Source organism: Lipotes vexillifer, unplaced genomic scaffold (assembly GCF_000442215.2).
Source record: "Lipotes vexillifer unplaced genomic scaffold, Lipotes_vexillifer_v1.1 scaffold584, whole genome shotgun sequence".
Taxonomy (NCBI): Eukaryota; Metazoa; Chordata; class Mammalia; order Artiodactyla; family Lipotidae; genus Lipotes; species Lipotes vexillifer.
Genome location: NW_006783036.1, coordinates 2351885 through 2369391, shown reverse-complemented (window position 1 = coordinate 2369391; position 17507 = coordinate 2351885). Strand labels below are relative to the sequence as shown.

Below are 17507 nucleotides of genomic sequence, written 5' to 3'. Positions count from 1 at the left end.
ACTCTTTCACTAAAGAGTTGTTTCAAAATTTCTATAAGGAAGTTCCGATAAAAACACTACTGCTTGACCCAAAAATAATAATAAAAGAAAATACACAGCCCAGCTTTCCTCTCAATTGTCCACTAAACCTATGTCAATAAAAGGCAGGAAGCCACACAGTAACCGCTCACTACATTACTGCCGAATGTTCAAGAAAAGAATCTCGGGTTCAATCCAGTCTTTTAAAAAATTTAAAAAAAAATTTTTTTTCAGTCAGCTCCCCAAACTCTAACATAACCTCGCATCAAAATAAGTCTCATCTGGACTCGGGTCGGCGCTGTGGGACCCCTCACGGCCCCCAGAGCAGCCCCGAACCCCTCGGGCTACCCCAGCAGGCTGGGGTTTCGAACAGCCCAGGGAGGTTTGGGGTCCCCACCCTCGGTGCCTCCCACCGCCCTCTGAGCGGCTGCGGAAGCCGGCCCCCGTCCCGCCGCCACTCTCCCTCTCGTCCCGCCCCTCCCCAGCCCCACTCAACTCTTCATCATGGATGCGGAAGCCGGCGACAACCCCTTGCCGAGAGTGGAAGGAGAAGAAAGGGACAGAAAGGGTGGCCCCTGGCTTCCACTCCTTTGAGGCAGGGCCCCGAACTAGGACCTCCGCGGTGGTCCCTAGATGGAGCGTTAGGATCCGGCCGCCATGTTATATTCCTGTCTCCCTAGCAACCGTCTGGCCCTGACCTCCTCGAGGCCGTTAGCCCGCGCGTGCGCAAAACGCCCTGTCCGCGCCCGCCAGCCCTACGTGTACGCGTGCGCACTGCGGCCCGCCTCCTCACTCTAGTTGCTAAGCAATCCCCGGCAGCTTCCGGCAGTTCCCTGCCTAAATTATTGTGTAGACTGCCTTCCCCGGGATCGCTCACCCCAGCGGTCCTGAGAATTTAGCGATTTGGGACCTAATGCCCGGACAGCAGCCTTGAGCTTTAACTGGGCTGGGACACACTAAATAATTGTCAGTTGATACCTGTTCTTTGCAGCTATTGTTCTCATCTTACTACTGAACATCCACTAACCTTAATATATTAATATAAAATAGATAATACATTCACATGATTCAAGATTCAAAAATAACAAAAACAGAGCCAACAAAGTGGAAATCCTCCCTCCCACCCCTCTGTCCGAAGTTCCTCTCCCCATAGGGTAGATCTCCCCAAAGATCTCATGTTATATGAGATCTTTTATTCTTTTATTCCCTTTTTCTTACACCAATGGTAGCATAGTATAGACTCTGCTCTGTTTTGTATTTTTCACTTGACGCTTTAACTTGGAGATTTTCCCCTACCAGTACCCAAAGAGCTTTATTATTTTATTTAATGGCTATACTAGTTCATGGTTGTACCATCCCTTATTTAACTTGTCCCCTACTGATGGTCATCTAGATTACTTCTTTTTTTAAATTTATTAATTTAAATTTTATTTATCTTTGGCTGTGTTGGGTCTTTGTTGCTGCGCGCGGGCTTTCTCTAGTTGCGGAGAATGGGGGCTACTCTTCCTTGTGGTGTACGGGCTTCTCATTGCAGTGGCTTCTCTGGTTCTCCAGGCTCAGTAGTTGTGGCTCGCTGGCTTAGCTGCTCTGTGGCATGTGGGATCCTCCCTGACCAGGGGTCAAACCCGTATCCCCTGCATTGGCAGGCAGATTCTTAACCACTGCGCCACCAGGGAAGCCCTAGGTTGTTTCTAATAGCCTGATCTTTCAAACACTGCTGCAGTGACCAGCCCTGAATATGCATCATTTCCTATACGTTTATGTGTACCCATAGGAGAAATTCCTAAAGTGGAGCTGCTGAGTCAATGCATATCTACATTGATTTTTTTTTTTTTTTTTTAACTTCTTGTGAGTCAAGAGCTTCCCTGGTGGCGCAGTGGATAAGAATCTGCCCGCCAATGCAGGGCACACGGGTTCAATCCCTGGTCTGGGAAGATCCCACATGCTGTGGAGCAACTAAGCCGTGCTCCACAACTACTGAGCTTGTGCTCTGGAGCCAGCAAGCCACAACTACTGAGCCCGTGTGCCACAACTACTGAAGCTCACGTGCCTAGGGCCCGTGCTCCGCAACAAGAGAAGCCACCAGAATGAGAAGCCCATGCACCGCAACAAAGAGTAGCCCCCACTCGCCGCAACTAGAGAACGCCTACGTGCAACAACGAAGACCCAACACAGCCAAAAATAAATAAATAAATAATTTTTAAAAATGTGAGTCAAAATTCACATAATGTAGAATCAAACATTTTAAAGTGTGACATTTAGTACATCCACAATGTTGTGGAACCATCACCTTTATCTAGCTCCAAAACACTTTCATCACCCCAAAATGAAACCCTAAACCCATTAATCAGTCTCAAAAACATAATGCTAAGTGAAAGAAACCAGACACTAAAGGCCACCCTATTGTATGATTTCATTTACAGGATATTCCCAGACTAGACAAATCCATAGAGACAGAAAGTAGATTAATGGCTGCCAGGGGCTGGGGGAATGGGTGTGAATGCTAACAGGTACGGGGTTCCTTTTTGTGGTGTTGACAATGTTCTGGAATTAGATAGTGGTGATAGTTGCACAACTTTGTAAGTCTACTAAAAGCTGCTGAATTGTACATATCAAATAGTTAGAATGGTATGTTATGTGAATTTTATCAAGTAAATTGAAAAAAACAAAAGGTGGTTATTGCTGGTATTATTATTGTTGATGGTACTGTCTTTGTTGGCTCTGAAAAGCCACATCTAATCTCTCCAAATCCCTGCAATTTGATTTCTCTCTTCTTACCTCCTTGTGGTCTTTCCCCTTATGTGGGGACTTGTCTTTAAGTCACATTTATCTTTCTCTCACTGTCTCTTTCATGTTCTTTTCTGCCACCCAGGTAGGTTCTAAGCTCCTTGGGCAGCCCACCCACCTGTCTTTCATCTCTTCTGGAGGCAGAGCCAGTTTCTGGATATTCATTGAATACCTGTTAAACAGGCGAATGCAGTTAGCAGCTGAGCCCCTGCCTCATCGATTCCAATGTGCATTTTCTGTTCACCTTCACTGTGGACAAGTAGTAGTGAAATCCTAAAGAAGACCAGGTGGGTCCTGATCCTGAGGAGGCGTTAGAGCAAGGCGCCCCCTGTAAGTAGGCGCAGCGTTGGTGTGCCTCCCCAGGTGAGCAGGGGCTAGTGGACTTCAGCCCTCAAGGGCCACGCAGCCTGCACCCTGGTCCACAACCTGCACTTCGTACCTGGAGGCCCTGGGAGAGGAAGCATGGAAGGGCCTCCGGAATGGAAGATCAAAGGATACAAACAGGGACCTTAGCAGGAAGACAAAAAGGGAATTGGTGCGAGATTTTGCCCAGAGCAGTGGTTTTCAATCTTTAGCCTTCACCGAAATCACCTGCTTCAGGTGACTCTGGATTCTGCAGGGCCCCACACCCAAAGCTTCTGAGTCTGTCATTCTGGGGTGGGGGTTGAAATTTCCCATCTCTAACAGAATCCCAGGTGATGCTGCTGCTGCACTTTTTTTTTTTTTGCCGCACTGAGTGGCTTGCGGGATCTTAGTTCCTCGACCAGGGATTGAACCTGGGCCATGGCAGTGAAAGCGCTGAGTCCTAATCCCTGGACCACCAAGGAATTCCCAGCCTTATTCTTTCTTTAATTCTAAATAGACTAGGAAATGCTACTTTGAAAAGCAATTGCTATAGAAGGTCTCTCCCTATAGTTTATAGACAGAGGGGTCAGCCTTCTCGGGTTTCAGCTGTGTGGCCTGGTTAACCTGCTTCCTTAGACCACTAATGCCCTAAATGACAAGAGAAGAAGTGGCAGATGGGAAATAACAGGCTGTGAGCTCCTCCAGGGAGGGCCCTGCCCTGAGCCCCTTGCCCGCGCAGCGCACACAGTGCCAGCAGCCAGGCATATATTACGTGCTCAAAAGATGCTTGTGAAATGGAGCCAGCCTGCATCCTAGGAGCTCTGCTTTTAAAACTCTGCCTGAACACTACCTAATTATAGCCACTTGCACTTTTGACTCATTCTAAAACTGTTCCTCAGACAGTTCATCCTGTATCCTAGCATTAGCTTTTCCCTAATTTCCAATGTCAAGAGATTCAGCCATTAGGCTATGTTTAGCAGACAATCTGTTTCTGCTGAGCATCTTAATTACGTTCAAACCAGGAAATGGGCAGAAGTTAGAAAGAAAAATTAGTAAGGACAGAAATTTCAAACATGTTAATCTTGGTAAGGTGGGTAAAATGCAAATCTACCTACAGATATTACAAATTAGATTCATTTTAGAAAATAATAGGGGGTTCCCTGGTGGCCTACTGGTTAGGATTCTGGGCTTTCACTGATGAGGCCTGGGTTCAATCCCTGGTCGGGTAACTGAGATCCCCCAGGCCACGCCACACAGCCAAAATAATAGTAATAATGATAATAAATGTATCTCAGAGGAAACTAAGCATGAGCAGGAATATGAAATAAGAGCAAGAAGAACATTAGACATTCAAATTAACATGAAGAATCGTGGTTAACCAACACTATGAATGAGACTGTGGTCTAGTGTGGATGCAAAAGAGGCCCAATGTCAGGCTAGAGAGACGTCTATGCACTTTTCTTACAAAAAGGCACATGGAACAATAGATTTTTTTTTTTTTAATGCAAGAAAAGTTTTCCTAGAAGGAGAATAGAAAAGTTCTTAAAATGTGGACTTTCCTGGTGGTACAATGGTTAAGGCTCAGCCCTTCCACTGCTGGGGCACAGGTTCTATCCCTGGGCAGGGAAGTTCTGCATGCTGCAGGGTGCAGCCAAAGAAAAAAAAGTTCTTAAAATGCTAGGGGAGTGAGGATCGCACTGGGTGACCCCAGCCAAGTTACAGGACCACTGTTTCCTCATTTCATGTACAATGAGGATAAAAATACAGTCTCCAAACAGTGGTGGTGAAGATTAAATACGATGTCCGATGTCCGTGGTGCACTATACAATACTGTTTGATTTTTGCCCAGAGTCTGAAACTGACTAGGACCCTGTGGGGCTCCAGGGCACTAAAGTCTTTCTGTGTACCCCATTTCTTGTTTGCAGGAAATACGCTTTTTCAGCCTCCACGACCTTCCCTGAATTACAAAGGAGAGGTTCAAACAGCTGCTAATCAGGAAGGGAGGGGACTCGGAGACAAGGGAGGAACAGTCAAGCCAAGGGGCAGATGGTGCGGGGTGGTCTGGGAGTTTGGGACTAGCAGATGCAAACCGGTACATATATGATGGATAAACAAGGGCCCCCTACTGGGGCTTCCCTGGTGGTGCAGTGGTTGAGAGTCCGCCTGCCGATGCAGGGAACACGGGTTCGTGCCCCGGTCCGAGAAGATCCCACGTGCCGCGGAGCGTCTGGGCCCGTGAGCCATGGCCGCTGAGCCTGCGCGTCCGGAGCCTGTGCTCCGCAACGGGAGAGGCCACAACAGTAAGAGGCCTGCGTGCCGCAAAAACAACACCACCACCAAAAAAAACAAGGTCCTACTGTACAGCACAGGGTACTATATTCAATATCCTGTGATAAGCCATAATGGAAAAGAATATGAAAAATAATGTGTATATGTGTATAACTGAGTCGCTTTGCTGTGCAGTAGAAATTAACACAACATTGTAATTCAACTATACTTCAATAAGAAATAAATTTTAAAAAAAGAAACAATAGTGCAGCCTTGGGGGGGAGTCCTGGTTCCCCCTCAAGGGGCACACATAACAATATCTTGAGCCGTTTTGCAGATACTGAAAGCCCCCACCAGGTGGGAGAATTTAACTGTCTGCCCGCAAGCACGGAGACCTCAGACCAGTTGGAAGGTTGATGATGCCGACACCCACTTACCTCACCAGCAACCAATCAAAAGATTGTCCACTAGCTGATCATGCCCTCTGTGAACCACTACTAGAAAACTACCCTCTCCAGGCTGGGACACAGTTTTGAGGGCAGGAGCCCGCTGTGGCCCCCTTTGCCTGGCAAAGCAACAAAGCTCTTCTTTTCTTCTTCACCCCAAACTCTGTCTCCGAGATTCAATTTGTTATTGGTGTACAGAGGCCGGATTCGACAGCAAGTCTAACACAGGCCTGGCACAGAGCAAATGTTCAATAGATGTTTTTGACTCATCAAGAAACATCATCAGCTGTCACCTGCTCTGTCATTCCTCTATGACAGGGGCAAGGCGATTTTCACTGATTATTGAGCATCTAGGACAAACCTTAATCATTGAAAAAAAAACAAACAACTTTGATAGGGAAGAATGAAACAGGCAGACTGACAGGGTGCAGAAGCCATGTGGCCTGTTGTTGGGGACCCAGAGAGGGGAAGGGCTTTGCCAAGCTCACCCACTTGCTGGTGGCCACCCAGGGCTCTGACCCGAGTCTGCAGCTTCCAGCTCCCTGTGCCTCTATAGCTTTCTCTTGTGTCTAAAAGAGAACTTTGTAAAAGTTTTGCAATGACTGTACAGACTGTACATACTCTAAGGAAGTAATTTTTTAAATTAATTAATTTTATTTATCCTTTTCTTTTTTGGCTGCGTTGGCCATTGCTGCACGAGGGCTTTCTCTAGTTGAGGTGAGCAGGGGCTACTCTTCGTTGTGGTGCACGGGCTTCTCATTGCAGTGGCTTCTCTTATTGTGGGGCACGGGCTCTAGGCGTGCGGGCTTCAGTAGTTGCAGCATGCTGGTTCAGTAGTTGTGGCGCACGGGCTTAGTTGCTCCACAGGGTGTGGGATCTTCCCAAACCAGGGATTGAACTGGTGTCCCCTGCATTGGCAGGTGGGTTCCTAACCACTGTGCCATCAGGGAAGTCCCAGAAGTGCATTTTTTAAAGTCCCTGGAACCAACTGATTTGTTGTAGCAAATTAGAAGCAACATCTGAAAAACCCTTCTATTTTTTGTCTATTTTTCTTTTGTATTGACATAGTACATATTGTACAATGAAGCATCTCATTTCTCTTTCCCGCCTTTCTTTCCTTTTTTTCCAGAATCAACTGGCAAGAAGTCAGCTTCAATACTGAAAGTGTTTTGCTCTCTCCCTGTCCGTGTGTACGAGGGCCCTGAGTCAAAATAAAAATGTAAAAAGAAGGTTGGAAAAAAATTCAAGGAAATTGTCCAGGAGACAGACAAAAGAGAGTAGAGAATCAACTCAGAAGGTCTGACCTCTGAAGAATGGTGTTCCAAAAAAGAAAAGAGAGCATATGAAGTGAAGGAGATGGTCAAATCTCCTTCAGGAACATTCTTCATCAGAAATGTTGCCAGGATGAAAGGACATGTTTCCAACTTGAAAAGTCCCGTGGGATGCTCAGCACAATGAATTTAACATTCATTCAACAAATACTTATTGAACACGTCCTACGTGCCTGGCACTGTTCTAGGAAGTTGGGATCCATGAATGGAGGCAGAGATCAGACTGATGCTTCTGCAAGCGGAGGGACATCAAAGATTGCCAGCAAATCACCAGAAGCGGGGGAAGGGGCATGGACCAGATTCTTCCTCAGAACCTTCAGAAGGAACCAACCTCAAGGACACCTTGATCTTGGACTTCTGGCCTCCAAAACTGTGAGAGAATAATTCTATTGTTTGAGTCACCCAGTTCGTGGTATTTTACTATGGTAGCTCTAGGAAACAACTACAGTGTGCCTTTATTTTCATACCAAAGGATCCAACTTATAAGCAGAATGACAAGTTTTATAAGTTGAATTTAAAGCAAATGACTATTTAAAATCCAAGGTAGCGGCATGAGCCAAAGACCCCCCCTCGGACATTTAAAAACCCGAGTAATAATACGGTTTAATTCTGATCATGTATGTTTGCATTTTCCTAACTCAAAGAATGAAAATTAGGGCTTGTTTGTCTTGGAAGTCCTGTAAGTTGGAGTGAGAATAGCCGGACAACTTCAGAGACTTTTGGAGAATAGCGGTGGGTAAAGGCCCAGCCCTCCGTCAGCACCGGGCTCCGAGGAGCCCGGGAGCCCGGGTGCGGAGCTGACTACGTAGATCTAGGGTGCCCCCTGCCGTCTATATTCAGTCACTGCGTCTCCCCAACCTCGGGTCTTGGCCTTGGAATATAGGCTTGGCCCGGAGCGCCCCGCCTACTCAGGACACGTGGCTGGAACACCAGGAAGGAGGGTGATGGTGGCAGAGGGAGTGGGGGAAAGGAGCTGGTTAGGTGGGGACTTTCAAACGGCTGTTACTGTGGCTGCAGGATGGCCAGATACGGTACAGGATGCCCAATTGAAGATGAATTCCTAATCAACAACTAAGAAGCATGTCCCAAATATTGCATGGGACATACTTACTCTGTTAAATTAGCTGCTAAATCTGGCAACCCTATCGGGGCTGGGCCAGAAGGGGAAGGTGTGAACAGAATAAAATAACTTTATCTGACTTGCTTTTTTGTTGTTGTTTTTGATGTGGACCATTTTAAAAGTCTTTATTGAATTTGTTACAATATTGTTTTTGTTTTATGTTTTGCTTTTTGGCCCCAAGGCATGTGGGATCTTAGCTCCCTGAACCTGCACCCACTGCACTGGAAGGTGAAGTCTTAACCACTGGACCGCCAGGGGAAGTCCCTATCTGACCTTGCTTTAAAGTGTAAGATAATTTTGGAATTAGCTATTTCATCCATTTTGTAACTGAGCACAACCCTATGGGGCCTTCCCGGAACAGACCCCTCCCCCATATCTTCTGCTCCAGCTCCTCTCGGAAGTACCTAGATAATAGTATCTGATGCACATTTCCTGAGTTGTTTTACAGATGCTAAAAACCACCACCAAATGGAAGAAATTAACTACTTGATGACCATGAGCATGAAGCCCCCAGACCTACTGGTGCCTAAGGATTGATAATGTTAAGCCCTGTGACACCATCCTGTTACCACCATCAACCAATCAGAGAATTGTGCACAAGCTGATCATGTACCCTGGGACGCCACTCCCTCACCTGGCCTTTAAAAATGCTTTGCTGAAACCCATCGGGGAGTTGGGGTATTTTGAGCATTCACACTCCTGAATTTCTTGCTTGGTGCCCTACAATAAACGCTGTGCTTTCCTTCACCACAACTGGGGGTCAGTAGATGGGCTTTACAGTGAACGGGCGAGGGGACCCAAGTTTGGTTCGGTAACAATCTGATTCCTATTTATTAAACACATATTATTGCAGACAGAGTGCTAGGCTCTGGGCATTCAGCTGTAAACAAAATGGACAGGATGGCTTCCGTCATGGGCAGCTCACTCTACTGCCTTGGCCTACATTTATCTGTCCTAGTCAAGTGTCCCAGTCTCCAGGAACCTGCTCAACCCTCCACCACCAGCACAGTTTACTTACAGCACAGCACTTAAACCTCTCCACTCACTCTAACACCTGTCTTTGCTGAACTGAGCTCCGTGAGGACAGGATTCGGCCTGTTTTGCTCACAGCTGATTCCCTGGGGTTAGGGCATTGCCAGGGTGAATGAGTATGTTTTGACCGAGTGGCTCTTTGTCTGCACTTGGTTCTCCAGCCTTCCTGGTGGTGGGGTGAGCTATTTCACATCTTTTCAGTTAAATCTCTTCTGTTAAGATTAGCTAGAGTCGGCTTCTGCTGCTCGCAACAGGGAACCTTGATGAGACATCTGCCGTGGGAGATGGTTACAGTTTTTTGGAGTAATCAGACCAGAGCCGTGGACAGTGTGAAAAGCTGGTGTTTCTCTCCTGTACTCCTGGAGCATCTGCCCCAGCAGCACAGGCGGCTAGGGCCTCTCAGAGACCAAGAGACCCCTGGGACATACAGGTCGGGGAATGGACATCTTTGAGTTTTGTCTTTCCAGCATTTTTTCTCCTTTTTTTTTGCATACAGACCCTATCCCTTTGCAGTGGCTGTCATATTGCCCATTCTGCCCCTATTTTATGATTTATTCATGTGCTATATAGCAAGAGAGGGCAAAATGACAACAATTTCCAGACATTCCAGAAGGAGGGGGAAGAAAGAACTGTGCCTTACCTACTTGAAGAAACACTGAGGAACCATTTAAAATGACATTTTCAATTACTGAATGAGATGCTTATAATAGAATATTAAGTACAAAAAGCAACATAAAAATTATATTGTCAGGGTTTTCCTGGTGGTGCAGTGGTTGAGAGTCCGCTTGCAGATATAGGGAACACGGGTTCGTGTCCCGGGCCGGGAAGATACCATATAATACGGAGCGGCTGGGCCCGTGAGTCATGGTCGCTGACCCTACGCGCCCGGAGCCTGTGCTCCACAACGGGAGAGTCCACGACAGTGAGAGGCCCGCGTACCGCAAGAAAAAAATTATATTCTTTTTAACAAGGTTGAATTGAATCATACATATATATATATATATATATATATATATATATATTTTTTTTTTTTTTAAATACACTGTACAGTGAAAAAAGATTGGCCAGAAGGATGCCAAGTCTCCAGTAGCCGTTGTTTCGGGGCGGTGGGGAATTCGGTGGTTCTTTTGTCTTTTATCTGGTTTTCTGCATTTTCCAAGCTGTATTTAGCCTCGCCAAATGCTCTTGATACACGAAGTTTCCATGCTGCAAGGATTCTCAGAGATGAATAAAAATTGCACTGAGTTGCAATATTGGAAAATCCTGCTCCCGAGTTAAGTTTTAAGAGCAGCTTGCATTTCCCCTGCGAAAGCCTCCGATTCGCTGTAAGAAGTCACTTCCCTTCTCCTTAAAGGCCCCGGGTCTCAGTTGTTTCATCTGGCCAATGGGGATGACAACAGCCCTCCGCGGGAGCCGACTGGGAGTCAGCGCGGCTGACTCCGCCTAGAGGCGTTTGGCCAGCTCACGGCCCGGAGCAGGCGGAGAAATCTCATAGGTGTGCCGGCAGCGCTGCTGCGCGCAGTGGCCGGTTAGCTCAGTTGGTTAGAGCGTGGTGCTAATAACGCCAAGGTCGCGGGTTCGATCCCCGTACGGGCCATAGGTACCAGTTTCCTTTTTCCCTCCCCCACGTTATGGGTTTGTTTTACAACTGTAACTGGCTTTGAAAAATATGCCTTTTGAGTGCTGTGAGCCGCGTGCAAACAGGAGGGAGTCGCGGAATCATTCTGGACTCGGCCCGGAAGTTGGGGCTGGCTGCCGGGTGGGGAGGGAGGGCAGGATCCCGCGCGGGTTCGGGCTATGACTGGTTACCCCAAGTCCCCGCGCGTTGCAAGCCTGCAGCCCACTTTGGGTCTTTTTTTAGGATGCTCTCAGTTGCCACCGCCGGTTGCTGCCTAATGCAGAGCTTCTGAGGGCCCTCGGCGGGGAGACCTCAGTTTTCTGGAGTTCTTAAAATTGAAAATCCAGGGTTGGAATTTATTCATTCCACACATCTTTTTTTTTTTTTTTTTTTGCTGTTGTTTTTTTCGAATATGGAACGCTTCAAGAATTTGAGTATCATCCTTGCGCGAGGGCCATGCTAATCTTCTCTGTATCCTTCCTATTTTAGTATATGTACTGCCAAAGAGAGCACCATTCCACACATGTTAATGGAGAGCGTACTGCATGCCCGGCACCCTAGTCTAGGCAGGGAGCAGTAAATGAGAGACACAAATTCCAACCCACATGGAGACACTGACCATTTAGTGAGGCCCTTCTGGCTATGGAAGTGTAAGCAGATTGGGCAGCATGCGGGAGAAAGAGAACCAGTCATGGCTTTCTTGACATGAGAGAAGCTCTTTCAGGCCTAAGTCACTTTGTGATCTAAGCCTGGCCACAATGCTTGCCCTTGAACAGGTCTCAGTAACAACGATCTTAAGGGATTAAGGGAACGAAAGAACAAACTGTTATTAGGCTAGAGAAGTAACAATACCAAAGGTAATAAATCAGTTGTAAAGACTCCCAGTTCTGTTTCAGTGGTAAAGATTAGCCGGAAGCACTTTCTTGAGCTGTTTTGCAGAATTTAAACTTTCTTCACCAGATCTACTGGAACCTAAAGTTTCATGATGTTGACCTTTTCTGACCCTTGTGATTTCAATCAACAACTCTGCCCCAATTCTAGGCTGAATTCTCCTCTGCTCAAGCCCCTTCATGAATATACATATACCACCCAAGCCCCTTCCGCAATTTTGCTGTTTGGATTGACACCGCTTTGGGAGAGCTCCCTGGTGTTCTCCTTACTCTTTGCAAGTAATACATCTTTCCTTCTCTCAATTTTTGGCTTGGTTGTCTTTTGGCTCCACACCCACCAAGAGGCGAACCCAGTTTTTGGGTAACAGAAGCATCTGGAAACCTCTTGCTCCTTTTTTGTTTTTCAGAGAGCTCTTAGACTTCACGTTTCTTCCTCCTGGTTCTGCAGTGTGTAGCCAGAGGGGCAGCTGGATGAATTTCTCACTCATAGTCCAAGTCAGGCATTTTTAGTTTAACAAAGTCTAGCTTTTTAGAGTGAATGCCATATTATATCAGGGTCCAACTGTAACCGAAAGTGGGGTCTGGCTGCTTGCTGCTCAAAAGGCAATAAAGAGGCAAGGTTGGTGGAAAGGAAAGTTTGCTTTATTTCAGATGCCGACAGTGAGGGGAGGGGGGGTGGCGGGGAGTGAGGCCGGACTCCTGTCCAAAGGCCAACTCCCCACCGACAGCCAGTGGGCGAGAGCTTTTATAGACAGAGGGAGGGGGCTACATGCAGAAACAGCACAGTCAGCTCTGACAGTCATCTTGAAATTTGTCTTGCGGTGCTCTGATCAGCGTCACCTTCATTGTTTTCAGTACAGTTAATCTTCAGTTCCAGGGTCGGTTTGTTCCCATTTCTTTGAGGCCAGTTCTCGGAGTTGTGGCAGCTTATGTCATGGCTACGGTCTGGTCATCATGGAGTTACTTTCTTCCACCTGGTGGGGATTTCAGTACCTACAAGACAGCTCCCAGGATACGGCTCAGAATACTATGTGTAGCCCTTGAGGAGGAACTAAAGCTCCTTGACTTTGCTTTCTGACTAAACTATTATTGTTTTGTCCTGTTTGTTTTCCTTTCTTCTGTATTTTCTCACTTCTCTGGTTACTCTTATTCTTTGGCTAAAGTTTTTCTACAGACAAAAGGCAGGCAGAGGACATGGCGGGGAAAGACCATACAGTCCTGCTCCATTTCACAACCATGCTTGAAAAATCTCCAGTGAGAACATCTACTAGATCATTCATTCTTTTTTTTTCTTTTTCCCAAGCCCTGCAGCTTGCTCAGTCTTAGTTCTCAGACCAGGGATTGAACCCCGCCCGCCCGACAGTGAGAGCACCGAGTCCTAACCACTGGACCCTGAGGGCACTGTTCTCAGCTTGTCGCGGGGCCATGGGGGCAATCATTCATTCTTTTCTCAAATAGGTCTTAAGCTCTGACTTAAATCTGTAACGGCTCAAGGCTTAAAGCCACAGACCACAGGCTTAAAGCCGTTGGCAAGTGCTCAGTGTGTACTAAAAGTGCCCACTAAATGCCAGCTATGGGACCGTTGTTATTATGAACAGTTAGAAGGAGAACCTAGGGCTGCTGACCTCTAGAATAGACACCTGTACACTGGTTGCATTTCACACCTTGGATGTGTGTTACAGGCACCTTGTTAGATGCGGGGACCTTGCAGAGGAGAAGCCAGCTGAGGTTGCTGCCCTCAGAGCCCATACTTTCCTAAACAAGGGCTTGAAGGGGTCCAGAATACACCTCTGTGGCATAAAAATTATTTTGAGCAGAAGCCATTTGAGTTCCTGAAAAGCCTCATCTGCCTAAAGTAGAGCCTTCCAAAAGAACTCAAAAGAATTCAATTGTCATAAATCCCCAGGAACAATCAGGCAAGACTGACTTTTATCACTGGAGAGGAGAAGCTGGCATCACACCTAAACAGGCATTGTCATAAAACTATCTTATCTCCCATCTACTCTAGGTAAGAGCCTATTTATCTTTCCTAAGTTGTTTGTTGTCCGGTAAGTGCCCTCTCCACCCATCCCCTCCCCTGTTAAGATAATACTATATAAGCCCCACATTCTGACTGCCTCTTGGAGTCACATTTTTCTGTGAATTCCTGTAGGTACATGAATAAAAATACATTATTAAAAATGGTCTTTTTTCTTGTTAAACTGTCTTTTGTCAATTTAATTCACAGTCCCCCAGAGACTGAACCTGAGAGGATAGAGGAAAAGTTTTTCCTCCCTGCCAGGCTCAAAAAGATAAATGGGATATTGTGTTCTAGATGAGGGGCAGTTCTTGGCTTAGGGATCAGAGAGGATCTTTCTGACATCTGAGGATGGAAGGATGAAAAGATCTTTCTTTCAAAAGTTTAAAAAAAAAGAAGAAAGAAAGAAAGGAAGGAAGGAAGAAAAGAAAAGAGAAAGACAGAAAGAAAGAAAACAAAAGGATTAAGAAATTGAAACAGGGAGTTCCCTGGTGGTCCAGGGGCTAAGACTCTGCGCTCCAAATGCAGGGGGCCCCCGGTTCGAACCCTGGTCGGGGAAATAGATCCCACTTGCTGCAACTTAAAAATCCCGCATGCCACAAGGAAGATCCTGCACACTGCAACAAAGATCCTAAATCCTGAGTGCCGCAACTAAGACCCGGCGCAGCCAAACACATAAATATTGAGGAAAAAAAAAAAAAAGAAAGAAAGAAATTGAAACAAATTCCACAAATCTAATCTCCCCTCTGGCCAATCCTTAGTGAGGCTACTAATGATAGACACTGCAGGGAGCATAGCGAACGCAAGAGTATTGACTATGATGACCATGCGATGGTGGTCCTGTGGAGAGAAAAATGATCAGCAAGTTCACTGGAAACTTCTCAGACACCAGCCTGGCCCCCAGCTGCCCCCACCATGAGCATCATGGCATTCATTATATCATACAGCAAATGCTGGTTTTGTCTTCCTTCTTCCAGCCTAGACTCTATACAGAGGGCAGCGATGATGACTCACCCAACAAGCGCTTAGTGTTTGTTGACCAATGGCTCTACTGCGCCCTTGAGACAGGTGCACGCACTAGCGGCTACAAGACACGAGGAATCAGGAAAGTAAAAGGAGGGGAGATTGGGAAAGGATGGGCCGAAGAAGTGGGGGCGGTAGAGCTGCGAACTGAGCTGTGAAGAGGGGTGGGGCGGTTCATTTGCTCATTGGTTCATTCATTGACATTCATCCATCATTCATTCCCTGAGCGTGCACCGCTGGACACTGAATGAGTAAAACTACAACCTCGAGGTGCGCCCTGTCTGGGTGAGTGGGTAGGGAGGAGGGGGCCGGCATGGAAACAATTTCGGGGTTGGGGCGCACACTTGTTAAAAATGCACACTTTGAGGGACTTCCCTGGTGGTGCAGTGGTTAAGAATCCTCCTGCCAAGGCAGGGGACACGGGTTCCAGCTTTGGTCCGGGAAGATCCCACATGCCGCGGAGCAACTAAGCCCGTGCGCCACAACTACTGAGCCCAAGAGCCACAACTACTGAAGTCTGCGCGCCTAGAGCCCGTGCTCTGCAACAAGAGAAGCCACCGCAATGAGAAGCCCGCGCACAGCAACGAAGAGTAGCCCCCCACCACCACAACTTAGAGAAAGCCTGCGTGCAGCAAAGAAGACCCAATGCAGTCAAAAATAAATAAATAAAATAAAATAAATTTATTTAAAAAAATTCACACTTTGAACCACCTCTTGGGTATATTAAATCGGAAGGTCTGGAGGTGCGGCCTAGGAGTCTACGTCCAGGCAGGTTCTTCACGTGACGTTGAGAACATTTGGCCAGGGTGATGTTAGGGCCGGGGCTCTGGAACCTCGAGGACCTTTGCCTGAGAGTTCCCGGACAGCTCCTGGAGGAGGTGATATGTGAACGATAAACACGTCCACGACAAGCCATAAGAAAATTCGGCCGGGTCCTGTTGTTGGTGAAGCGGTGGCAGAGCCAGGCCGGCTCAGGCCCCGCCTACCGATCTGCTCGGTCAGGTGCATTCGCCTTCCGAGGTATCTTGGCCTGCGGGGCACTCGTAGCTGCCCCCCCCCCTTTCCCAGGTGACGTACATTTGAGCGGCCGGCGCTCGGCGACAGGGGTTCGAGTCCCCGCGTCGGCCGTTATGGCGGACGCGGAGCCTGAGGCTGAGGACGGCAGTGAGGATGGCGGCGGCGGTGGCGGCAGCGGCCGGGCTCCTGCAGGCCAGAGAGGCAGCGCCGCGCGCGTGGCCCCACTGGGCCCCGAGCAGCTGCGGCGGGTCCTGGAGCAGGTGACGAAGGCGCAGCCACCCGCGAAGCCGCCGCCGCCGCCGCCCTTCGTGCTGCAGGACGCGGCGCGGCGGCTGCGGGACGCGGCCCAGCAGGCCGCCCTGCAGCGGGGCCTCGGGGCCGAGCCCCCGCGCCCGCCGCGCCTGCTACCGCCGCAGGTGAGGCGCCGGGAGGGACCTCCGGGGAAACAGGCCCGGAGGGGGACGAGGTCTCGCGGCGGGCAGGCCGGAGCCCGCGCCCGCGCTTCCGCTCTTAGGCCTTAGAGCTGCCCAGCCCGAGAGACCGTTGTCCGCCCGCGTTACAATTCAGGGCGTCCCCACACTCAGCTCCGTGGGGACCGCAGGCCACCCGCACCTGTCACCGCCCCAGCGTTTTCAGCTCCTCCCCCGCTCCGAGCTCTCGGAGCCTGTGCCCATGGCGGCCCCTGCCTGGGACCCAGCCCTGCTCAGGGCTCCTCCGTGCCGCCTGGCTCCTCTCGCAGGCCTTCGTCCGTTCATTCCGCCTTGAGCACTCACGGTGTTCTGGGCCCTGCCCGAGGCGCAGCGTCGACCACAGCCCTGAAGACCGTGAGGCATGTTGTGGGCCTGACACGGGGGCTGCTGTAGAGTGAGCAGTCCTTAGGCCTGACACCAGAGTGGAGACCAGAATGGGTTAGAAGGACATTAAGAGGAGAATTTTCCATGTGAAAGGTGCTGCAGGTGGCACGGCCGAGACTCGGGACAGAATTAAGTACATTACAGTAACTTGGTGCAGGGCTTGTGGCAGTGCCTGTGTTTGTAACCCCAGTTACAAATGACCCAGCACGTGCCCAACATTTGCTTAATGAGTGAGACACGTGAAAGCACTCTGTATACTAGCCAACATCCTTTCTCAGCGGCGCTATTTTCCCGTCACACAGCTCTTGGCTGCTAGGGAAGCTGGATCTAGAACAAGGTCTTCCGAGCCCGGAGTGTCCGGTGTAGCACCTGAAGCCTGAGGTCCTCCCCATTATGTGTAAAGTCACATCCCCTTTCAGCACTGGGCTTGTAAAGGACAATGCTTCTCACTCCAAAATTGCCATAGATTTTTCTTCCACTAGAATAAATAGGTAGAGAATAGAATCAGCGATCTTCACGGGGTTTCACTTACGGTTTTTTTTTTTTTTCCCGGTACGCGGGCCTCTCACTGTTGTGGCCTCTACAGTTAAGAGCACAGGCTCCGGACGCGCAGGCCTAGCGGCCATGGCTTACGGGCCCAGCCGCTCTGCGGCGTGTGGGATTTTCCCGTACCGGGGCACGAACCTGTGTCCCCCGCATCGGCAGGCGGACTCTCAACCACTGCGCCACCAGGGAAGCCCT

The 17507-nt window shown here is 48.6% G+C and overlaps 2 protein-coding genes and 1 non-coding gene across 3 annotated transcripts in view; 2 read left to right on the top strand and 1 right to left on the bottom strand.

The window, feature by feature from the left end:
• The window catches only part of MOK (MOK protein kinase), a 66593-nt gene extending 50690 nt beyond the window's left edge, over positions 1 to 15903 (bottom strand). Inside the window, exons 1-2 of the mRNA XM_007455657.1 lie at positions 15882 to 15903; positions 432 to 647 (exon numbers count right to left, since the gene is read on the bottom strand). Of these exons, the coding sequence (XP_007455719.1) occupies positions 432 to 647; positions 15882 to 15903 (238 nt within the window). The remainder of the gene's footprint in view (positions 1 to 431; positions 648 to 15881) is intronic.
• On the top strand, positions 10871 to 10944 carry TRNAI-AAU (transfer RNA isoleucine (anticodon AAU)). The gene has a single exon. It is a non-coding gene; the product is annotated as a tRNA-Ile (tRNA).
• Positions 15904 to 16025: 122 nt separating the features above from the next.
• ZNF839 (zinc finger protein 839) overlaps positions 16026 to 17507 on the top strand; it is a 16450-nt gene continuing 14968 nt past the window's right edge. Inside the window, exon 1 of the mRNA XM_007455656.1 lies at positions 16026 to 16328. Coding sequence (XP_007455718.1) covers positions 16026 to 16328 — 303 coding nt within the window. The remainder of the gene's footprint in view (positions 16329 to 17507) is intronic.